The 10,366-nt window shown below is 50.1% G+C and overlaps 2 protein-coding genes across 2 annotated transcripts; one reads left to right on the forward strand and one right to left on the reverse strand.

Annotated features, from left to right (window-relative positions):
- Positions 1-818: 818 nt before the first annotated feature.
- Positions 819-4,720, forward strand: ETH_00020915 (XPA-binding protein, putative; the record flags this gene model as incomplete). Its single annotated transcript, XM_013379467.1, has 4 exons — positions 819-1,519; positions 2,155-2,842; positions 3,802-3,918; positions 4,499-4,720. 4 exons carry the CDS (start codon positions 819-821, stop codon positions 4,718-4,720), a joined length of 1,728 nt encoding a protein of 575 aa, XP_013234921.1.
- A 1,741-nt stretch (positions 4,721-6,461) lies between these two features.
- On the reverse strand, positions 6,462-9,899 carry ETH_00020920 (uncharacterized protein; the record flags this gene model as incomplete). The annotated part of the gene is made up of 9 exons (XM_013379468.1): positions 6,462-6,578; positions 6,763-6,903; positions 7,330-7,428; positions 7,736-7,888; positions 8,053-8,642; positions 8,857-8,998; positions 9,205-9,329; positions 9,529-9,763; positions 9,882-9,899. 9 exons carry the CDS (start codon positions 9,897-9,899, stop codon positions 6,462-6,464), a joined length of 1,620 nt encoding a protein of 539 aa, XP_013234922.1.
- Between the last annotated feature and the right edge of the window lie 467 nt (positions 9,900-10,366).

Consider the following 10,366-nt stretch of genomic DNA (forward strand, 5'->3'; position numbering starts at 1 on the left):
GCCGTTGCAGTCGACGCAGCCAGTTGCTGCTGCCGCCATACAAACAATTGGCAGATACTGCTGCAACACACTTTCGCAGAAGACTGGCGGCTGCACCCCTCACGTCGAAACTGCTGCTGCTGCTGCTGCTGCCGCTCTTGCTGCCGCTGCTGCTACTGCTGCTGCTGTTGCAGTTTCCTTCGCTGCTACTACAGCCCCTTCTGCTGCTGTTGCTGCAGTTCCTTTTGCTCCTGGCGATGCGTAAGGGTGTGGCGTACAGCTGCACCGGTACAACCAATACGAGGAAACAACTCAAACGAGTGCTGCTGCTGCTGCTGCAACAGCAGCAGCAGCAGCAGCAGCAGCAGCAGCGCCTAATCGCCCCCAGCAGTTGAGGGCCAGGGCTAGACCTGCTGCTGCCTGAATTGCATGCAAAATTAATTGAAAGAGAATAAATAAAAGCAAGCAAAGTTGCTGCAAGTGCAAAGAGCTTCCTCTGTCGGTGTATGTGCACGGCACAGCAGCAGCAGCAGCAGCAGCGGGAGCAGGAGCGCAGCAGCAGCAGCAGCGCTGCTGTTTCGAGCTTGTGCTCCTGCATGCACAGCCAATAGAGCCTCACTAGTCTTCTTTGTTTAACAAATTTATATTTTAATATATTTTGAACTTTTAGAAATAGATATAGCAGCAGAAAGATCCAGGCGGCTGCTCCGGGCAAACCGTGCACGGGCTGCTGGCGTGCTAGGGTTTAGGGTTTGGGGTCTAGGGTTTAGGCTTTAGGGTTTGGGGTTTGGGGTTTAGGGTTTAGGGTTTAGGGTTTAGGGCTTAGGGCTTGGGGCTTAATGGATCCATTGGTTATTGCCGAACCTGCTGCAGCAACAGCAAGGCCTGGAGCTTCAGCTTTGCCCACTTGCAATCACCGCAGTGCTCTTACAGCAGCAGCAGCAGCAGCAGCAGCAGGAACGGCAGCAGCAGCAGCAGTAGCAGCAGCCAGCAGCAGAGAGTGCCTCGCCTGCCAGTTTTCCCAAGTCGGCCTCAAGATCAGCAGCAGCAGCCCCTGCGGCAGGTTCAGCAGCAGGATGCGCCCCACACTGCCACCTGCTGCTGCTGCTACCGCAGCAGCAGCAGAAGCGACTCCTGCTGCAGCGGCTCCCGCTGCAGCATCGGAAGCAGCTCCTGCTGCAGCGGTTCCCGCTGCAGCAGCAGCTGCTGCGCCTGCTGCAGCTGCTGCTGCTGCCTCACCAAAGCCTGCTTCTGCTTCTGCGCGGGGCGTCGAGACTGCAGCAGCAGCAAGCAGCAGCAGCAGCAGTAGCAGCAGAAGTGGGCAAGGCGCCTTGCAGGGGCAGCAGCGGCAGCAGCAGCAGCAGCCTGGCGGGGCAATCTGCTCACCAGGAGCAGCCTCGAACGCTGCAGCAGCAGCAGCAGCAGCAGCAAAACTCGATGAAGCAGCAGCAGCAGAAATGAGAAAAAATGGACCCCTGGTGGTTATTGTCACGGGCATGGCGGGCAGCGGGAAGACAACGCTGGTGAAGGCCATGCAGGAGTAAACCCTAAACCCTAAACCCTAAACCCTAAGCCCTCGTTGTGGCCGGGGCCCTGGAGGCCTCCAGGAGGGGTTTGCTGCTGCTATCTGCTGCCCATTTGCTGCTAAGCAGCTCTTTGCGCCTTGCATTAGGGTTTAGGGTCTATGGTTTTCGTGTTCAGGGTTTATTCATTAGGGTTTGGGGTTTACGAGGGTTTAGGGTTTGAGAGGCCCGTTTAGGTTTTAGGTGATGATGAGGGTTTGTGGATGCGGTTTTGAAAATTAGGGTTTACGGACTGAGGCTTGCGGATGAGCATCGTTGAGGGTTTAGGGTTTAGGGTTTAGGGTTTAGGATTCACGGATAAGAGTTTAGGGTTTAGGGTTTAGGGTTTATTGTTCCCCGGTTGTTGTTCATCGTTTACTGTTTCCTGTTTATTGTTGATTGTTCATTGTTTAGGGTTTAGGGTTTAGCGTTTAGGGTTTAGGGTTCAGGCTTCATTGTTGAGTTTAGGGTTTAGGGTTTACTGTTTCCTGTTCATTGTTCATTGTTTATTGTTCATTGTTCCCTGTTCATTGTTCACTGTTGATTGCTCATTGTTCGTTGCTCAGGGTTCAGGGTTTAGGGTTTAGGGTTTAGGGTTTAGGGTTTGTCGCAGGGTGTTGACTGGCCTGGGCAAAGTGGTGTACGCGGTGAACCTGGACCCTGCAGCAGCAGCAGTTCCTTTTGCTGCTGCAGTGGATATTCGCGACAGCATAAATTATAAACACTTAATGAGGGTTTACCAGTTGGGGCCGAACGGGGGGATGTTGACGGCCCTAAACCTCTTTGCCACCAAGATCGGCGCGCTGCTGCAGCTCATTTTCAACAGAAGCAGCAGCAGCAGCAGCAGCAGCAGCAGCAGCAGCAGCAGCAGCAGCAGCGGGGGCAAAGGGGGTGAAGGGCGCGCGGGGGAAGCTGCGCAGCAGAGCGAGGGAGGACCCGCCGCCCCCAGCAGCAGCAGCAGCAGCAACAGCAGCAGCAGCAGCAGCAGCAGCAGCAGCAGCAGCAGCAAAAGGGGGATTGACGTGGTGCTGGTGGACACTCCGGGGCAAATAGAAGTGTTTACTTGGAGCGCAAGTGGGGCTTTAATTGCAGAAGCTTTTGCTGCTAGCTTCCCAACTTTGCTGCTGTATGCAGCAGATTGCTGCAGCTGCCAAGCCCCAAACAGCTTCCTCAGCAACTTAGTGCATGCATGCAGCGTTTGCTTCCGCCACAAACTCCCCTTTTTGCTGCTGCTCAACAAAACAGATGCAGCAGACCCCAACAAAGTCCTCAAACTCCTCAACAACTACGAAGACTTCCAGGTCTGCTGCTGCTGCTGCTGCTGCTGCTGCTGCTGCTGCTCATGCTGCTGATGCTGCTGTTGGGGTGGTGGTTATGGTGGCGCTGCTGCTGCTGCTGCTGCTGCTGTTGGGGTGGTGGTGCTGCTGCTGTTGAGGCTGCTGCTGCTGCTGCTGCTGCTTGCTGCTTCTTGCTGCAGCCCACCCACTTTAGCTGTTTATTTTTGTTTGTTGTTTTAACATTAATTGTTTTATTTACTTGAATTGTTTGTTTTGCTTTTATTTTTGATATTATTCCATCTTAATGTTGTTTCCTAATTGGTATTTTTATATCTATTCTTTTAGCTGCCATTATCCACTTTCATTTATTTATTTCATTTATGATTTATTTATTTATTTATTTATTTATTTGTTTGTTTGTTTTATTTATTTGCTTCCTCTTGTTCCTTCGTCTTTCTCCAGTTATTTTTGAAAGCGTTTGGAATTTGCTTTTTTCTGTTTTCTGCATTTCAAGTTTCAATTTGAATAATTTTTCATTCAAGTTTCAATTTGGATTTAGTTTTTAATTTAAAATTCAAATTTAATTTAATTTTAAATTGAAAACTCAAGTTTGTGTCCAGCTATGCATTTATAGTTGAACTTTGGATCTTCTCTTCGTTTGAATGTGCAATTTGAATTGTTTCTCCATTTAAAGTTGGATTTGAACAATTTCTTCATTTAATTGCAAATTGAACTTAATTTTCAGATTAAAATTCAAATTTTAATTTATTTTCGTATCTAAAACTCGAATTTGCATTACTTTTCCACCTAAAATATTCCAAGTTGAATTGTTTCGCCATTTCAAGTTGCGGGTTTTTGAATTGTGCGTTTCTGCGTGGGATTTCTTTCTGAAAAGGATTTAAAACGGTGAAATGAATCGTTTTAATTCATTTATAATTATTTTAATTTACTTTTAATTTTAATTTCTTTTTTTTCTCACTCAGGAAGCCCTTTTGGCGGACGATCGTTACATGGGTAGCCTGGGCCGCTCCACGGCTTTGGCGCTGTGCAGCTTTTACGAGAAAATTGAAACTCTGGGAGTTTCTGCTGCCACTTTGGAGGTTTGTTTTCATTTATTTGCATTTATTTCTTTTTATTTTTACATTCTTTTTATTTATTTTCTTTTATTTCGAAATTTTGATTCATTTTCTCCCACTTTCACTTTTATTTCAAATTGGTCCATTTCCGCCGCATGTTTCGCCCCCGCAGCCAACTCTACAGTTTCTTCTTTTTCATATATTATTCTTTAATCCTTTTTCAAATTAAAAACCAATTTTAATTTTATCCTTTTATTTTAATTAATCCATTATTCTTCCATTGTCTTTTTCATTCATTTTATTTCAGTTCCTTTTGAAGGACTTTTCGCCATTTTCTGCTTTTGTATTCATTTCGTGTGTCTCGCTTCTCATTTACTGTTTTAAATATCTTTAATTTTTATTCATTCATTCATTCATTTTAATTATTTATTTTATTTTGTTCACTTTTATTGTTCTTTAATTCATTCTAGCGGCCTGGCGCTACTACGCGTGCTGCTGCTGCTGCTGCAGTTCGAACTGCTGTTGCTGCGCTGCTGCTGCTGCCGAGACTGTTGTCCTCACTGCTATTGCCTTGCTGCTGCTGCTGCTGCTGCTGCTGCTGCAGGGGATGGACAAGCTGTGGCCCTGTCTGCTGAGGCTGCGGCAAGAGTACCAAGAGCAGTATATTCCCTATTTGCTGCAGCAGCGGCAGCGGGCGCAGGAGCGGAAGCTGAAGCAGCAGCAGCGCCAGCTGGAGCGCTTTATAGCTGACAGCAGCAGCAGCAGCAGCAGCAGTGGGCGCGCAGCAGCAGCAGCAGAGAAAAGCGACAAACGAGAAGCGGACTAGCAGCAGCAGCTGCATGCATGCGGCTGAGGCGCGGTGTACGTACACCCCAGTTCAGCTAAGGCAACTGCAGCAGCATTTCTTTTGCTGCTGCATGCATTTGAACAAACCAAACATTTCAACTTGTCTTAGGAGAGACTAACTGCAGCAGCAGCAAAAGCAGCAGCAGCACGAGCTAGTCTAGACAGCGCAGTCGGGGGCAGCCCCAAATGCATGCAAGCGAAGCCTGCCGCATCAAAAAAGCCCCAATACGCATGCATGCGAGCACGCATGCGTGCATGCATGCAAGCACGCATGCGTGCCATGCATGCATGCGTGCATGCATGCCGTGCATGCATGCATGCACGCGAGTGCTCCGGGACAGCACGCAGCCCCGAAAACGAAAACCATGTTGCTGCTCGAGGCCGCATGCAGCCCCAACGCGACGAGAAATAATCCTGCATGCATGCATGCACGCATGCATGCATGGATGCATGCATGCATGCACGCATGCATGCGCCTTATTGCGGGGCTGCATGCGGCGCATGCAGATTAAATTGGATAGGTTGTAGGGCACTCGATGGACTTGTGGACTTTCGCCGATTTGTACCGCCAAATGGAAATGCAGCAAATTTTGATTTAATAAATAATTTAATTCACTTGCCCTCAAAGCTAAGCAGCTGCTGGCGATATCCGCGCATGCAAGGAAAGACCCCCAAATGACCCTGCATGCATGCATGCATGCATGCACGCGCTTTATGCATGCATGCATGCATGCAGGCACGCAAGTAAAACGCATGCATGCATGCCTGCATGCATGCAAGCAAGACGTATGCACGCTTGCATGCATGCATGCGTTCGGGGCTGCATGCAGTGGCAGTAAAAAATAGTTTGGGGCTTTTCTTTGGCGCGCATCTGTGGGGAAGTCTTCGGGCGTGCAGGCATAAGACTTAAATGGATCAAAGGCACGAATACTGTGGAAGTAAATGTAAATATAATTGTAAATACAAATATAATTGTAAATATAAACATAATTGCAAACATAAATATAAATGCAAACTTAAATGTAAAATCAAAAGCACATCTACAGCCCGCTTCGCCAGGTGTACAGACACCTGGCGCAAACGGGGGCCTCTCGCCGAAGTCCGAAACTCTATTTGTTTTGTTCCCTTTCAATTTACATTTAAATTACATTTAATTTATATTTATTTTGTTTTAATTCATTTCTTTTTGTTTTGGGCCTTTAAATGACACACTTTTCCCGCGCATACATGCACAGTGGTCCAACTTGAATACTTTTGCACTTTCACAAGTAGAAGGAATAAATAAATGATTTGAAGTGCTCTTGGACTTGCCCTTTTGGGTTTTTTTTGTCTTAAATATATTTATATTTATATTTATATTTGCCTTCATTTTCCTTTCCAATGCATGCACTTTCAATGCACATTGCTGCCTCCTCCTTGGAAATTAATTAACTCCAAAGATAAATCCGAACTGCTGCTCAGGTGTACAGACAGCTCTCCGTGAGCACGAGAGCTGCCTGTACACTGCAGCAGCAAATCGACTGGCCTGCCACTGAAACTGCTTATGCTGCTGCAGCTGCAGCTGCTGCTACAGCTGCTGCTGCAGCTGCTGCAGCTGCTGCTGCAGCACCAAGCACCCAGCAGCCACCCCTGCGGCGCAGTTCAACCGCAGCCCCCGCGGCCGTCGCAGCCGCCGCAGCAGCAGCAGCAGCTGCTGCTGCAGCAGCAGCAGCAGGATGCATTTATTCTTCTTCTTTGATTTTGATTTTGTGCTTTTGCTGCTTCTTTTTTGCTGCTGCTTCGCCCTGAGGAGAAGCCAACTGCACATCTCCCAGAAGGCAAAGCACCAGCTCTGAGACCTGAACGCATGCAGCAGCAGCAGCAGCAGCAGCATTTCATTACTTACTATTAATGTTTTATTTATTCTATTGAATACCTTTATTTTCGTCCTTAATGTACATTTGCATTTAAATGGCTTTCTAGCATTTACACTTATGTTTATATTTATTTTCCCTAAAAGCAGCAGCAGCAGCAGCAGCGAACCTGGAGATGCCGCAGCAGCTCTTTGTGTGTCTCTGCTGCTGCTGCTGCTGCTGTTTGCTGCTGCATGCGCTTGAGGCAAAGAGCAGCAGCAGCGCCGGCCTTCAGCTGCCCCGGCAGCAGCTTTAGCTTGAAGTCGCAGTGCTGCGAAAGAAACAAATAAATTAATTCAATTAATAAATCTATTTATCTTTATTTATTAAGCAGCAGCCAAGGAAAAGGCAGCAGCAGCAGCAGCAGTAGCAAAACAAGCAGCTCCAGCAGCAAACGCAGCTGCAAAAGACGCAGCAGAGTAGGGCAGGCAGCAACACCAGCAACAGCAGCAGCAGCACTGTAAGAGCAGCAGGAACAGCAGCAGCAAAAGCAACAAGAACAGCAGCAGCAGCAAAAGCAACAGCAACACGAGGCACACGAACACTAGTAGCAGCAGCAGCAAAAGCAGCAGCAGCAAAAGCAGCAAGAATAGCAGCACCACCACGAGGAACAGGAACAGCAGCACCACCACGAGCAACAGGAACAGCAGCAGCAGCGGCAGCAGCAGCAACAGCAGCAGCAGCAGCAGCAGCTCACCTGCAGCGCGGAGTAGGGCCCCACCATGGGCACAGCAGCAACTAAAGAGTCTTCTGGAAAGGGGGCCCCCGTCAGCAAATTGAGTTGACTCAGTTTGTCCTTTAAACAAAAAATAAAAAGAAATTAAATTAATTAATTATATTAAATTAAATTAATTAAATTAATTAAATTAATTAAAATAAATTAAAATAAAAAAAAATTAAAAAAAGAAAAGAAATAATAAACTTTTTAGAGCCAAAAGTGCTGCTGCTGCAGTGGATTGCTGCTGCCCAATTATCATTTATTTTTATTTTATTAATTTGATTTAATTAATTTAATCAATTTAATTAAATTAATTCAATCATAATTAATTTAATTAAATTAATTAAATTAACTAATTTAATTCTATTTATTTTCGGGGCCTCACAGCTGTGTCCGCAGCAGCTTCCTCTTCGTCTTGCTGCAGCTGCTGCAGCAGCTGCTGCTCTTTTGGCCTCCGCTGCTGCTCCCCGCCTTTCTCTGCTGCTGCTGCTGCTGCTGCTGCTCCTCGCGCTCCTGCGCCCTTCTTCGAAGTGTCTCCCTGAACCAACAGCAGCAGCAGCAGCAGCAGCAGCAGCAAAAGCAAGGTGCACCGATGCAACCATCTCTTCACGCTAAAACCCAATCAAAACCCTCCCTGTTACTGCTGCTGCTGCTCCTACTGCTGCTGCTGCTACTGCTGCTGCTGCTGCTGCTGCTGCTTACTGCACTGGCTAGCAGCCTCATTCGCTGCTGCTTCTCCTCTTCATCTTGATCAGCATATTTCCTCTGGGCTCTTTTCTCCTTCGAGCGTTTGCCGCGGGGCAGCTGCTGCTGCTTCACCCGCTGCTGCTGCTGCTGCTGCTGCTGCGGGTCGGGCGGCTCCGACTCCGGCGTCCCTGAGCTCTCTTCCGATTCTGCTGCTGCTCCTGCTGCTGCTGCTGCTGGGCTCCTCTTCATGCGCCTGCGGGCTGCAGCAGAAAGACGAGCTTTGGCCTGCTGCTGCTGCTGCTGCTGCTGCAGCAGCAGATCAAGTGCGTCTCTGCCCTCCTCGGGCTCCGATACCTCCTCGTCGCTACTCTCCCCTTCCTGCTGCTGCTCCTGCTGCTCCTGCTGCTCCTGCTGCTGCTGCTGCTGCTGCTGCTCTGCCTCGTCGGAGTCATCTTCTCCCGCTGAAGACTGCCAGTCCGCGTCTCCTGCTACCAAGTAGTAATCGCCGCCGTCTGCTGCTGCTGCTGCTGCTGCTGTTGCTGCTGCAGCAGCAGACTCCGGGTCCCGCCGCGTGTCCGCCGAGGTCGTCCCCACATCCTCTTCATCTGCTCCCCACAAACCCCAAACCCTAAACCCCGGACCTAAACCCTAAACCCCAAACCTAAACCCTAAACCCTAAACCCTAAACCCTAAACCCTCGGTGCGCAAGGAAAATCAGCTCCCCGGGGGCGAATCCAGAAGCTGCCGCGTGCCGGCGGCGGCGCGCCCGGGCCCCAGTGTGCAGCCCCTAGGGTTTAGGGTTTAGGGTTTAGGGTTTACCGTGGGAAATGTCGAGGTGCAGCGAAAGCAGCTCTTTTGCTGAAGGAGCTTCACAAACGAAAAACCCTCGAGGCGGAGGGCCGTGGTCTGCGCTGCGGTGTCGGTTGAGTTGCTTCTCGAGGTCCACTCCGATGCTCGACACCTGCGCAAACCCTAAACCCTAAACCCTAAACCCTAAACCCTAGGCCCTGCGCGCCGCGGGCCCCGCGGGCCCCGCCAACGCCGAAGCCGCGCCGGGGTTTACCGGCGAGGGTTTAGGGTTTGCTGACCCCGCCCGGTAAGGCCCCAGCGCCAGCTAGGGTCTAGCCCGCGAATATTAGGGTTTAGGGTTTAGGGTTTAGGGTTTACAACGACATGAATGTCCGGCTCTTGACACTCCAAAGGCAAAGAGGGGCCCTGGGCCTCCGGCGCAAATTCTGAAGAAGTATGAGACAGCAGTTCCCGCGGGGTTGGCAGCGTTTCTTCAGTAAACCCTAAACCACAAACCCTAAACCCTAAACCCTAAACCCTAAACCCTAAACCCTGCACCCTAGACCCTGAACCCCAAACCCGGAACCTTCAACCCTCCAAAGACACGCACGACGGGAAACAGGGCTCAAAGCCACGGGCGGCGACGCAGCAGCAGCAGCAGCAACAGCAGCAGCAGCAGCAACAGCAGCAGCAGCAGCTTGCCTGAAGGTGGGGGCCCCTCATCCACGGAGAATCTCCTGTAGAACTTGGAGCCGAAGCTGCTGCTGGTGCTGCACCTCGATTTGCTGCTGGCGGCGCTGTAGGCGGAAGCGCTGCGGTGGCAGCCGCTGCCGCGCTGCTGCCCGCTGCTGCTGCTGCTGCTGCTGCTGTTTTGCTGCAGCGGCAGAGACACGCTGCGCGAAGTTTCCTGCTGAGGCGTCATGGAGCTTCTTTCGTCCTAAAAAAGCAAAACACATAAAACACTCCTTACTGCTGCTGCTGCTGCTAGTACTGATGCAGCTCGTGCTGCTGCTGCTGCTGCTGCTGCTTCTGCTGCTGCTGCTGCTGCTATTCACCATTGAGTCCCTTTGCATGGAGTCCGCCACAGTGGTGAGTTGTATAGAAGGTGCCTCTGAGCAGAAAAGGGAAGCCGCGAAACAACTTTGCTGCATGAGCAGCAGCAACTGCTGCTGCTGCTACTGCTGCTGCTGCTGCAAGTGCAGCAGTGCTGCTGCTGCATCGCGCTCAGCAGCAGCAGCAGCAACGAAAGCACCAGCAGCAGTCGCCACGCCAAAGTAGCAGCGCGCCACAGCCGTCACGCCACCATCACTAGCATCAGCAGAAATACCCCAGCAGCAAGGACAGCAGCAGCAGCAGCAACAGCAAGAACAGCAGCAGCACCAACAACAGCAAGGGTAACAGCACGAACAGCAAGAATAGCAAGAACAGCGGCAGCAACGGCACGATCAGCAACAGCAATATCAAGAACACCAACAGCATGGAAGCAGCAGCAGCAGCAGCAAACGCAGCAGCAACAGCAGCAGCAGCAGCAGCAGCAGCA

Source organism: Eimeria tenella, genomic scaffold (genome assembly GCF_000499545.2).
Source record: "Eimeria tenella Houghton genomic scaffold, Eth_scaff325, whole genome shotgun sequence".
Classification (NCBI taxonomy): Eukaryota; Apicomplexa; class Conoidasida; order Eucoccidiorida; family Eimeriidae; genus Eimeria; species Eimeria tenella.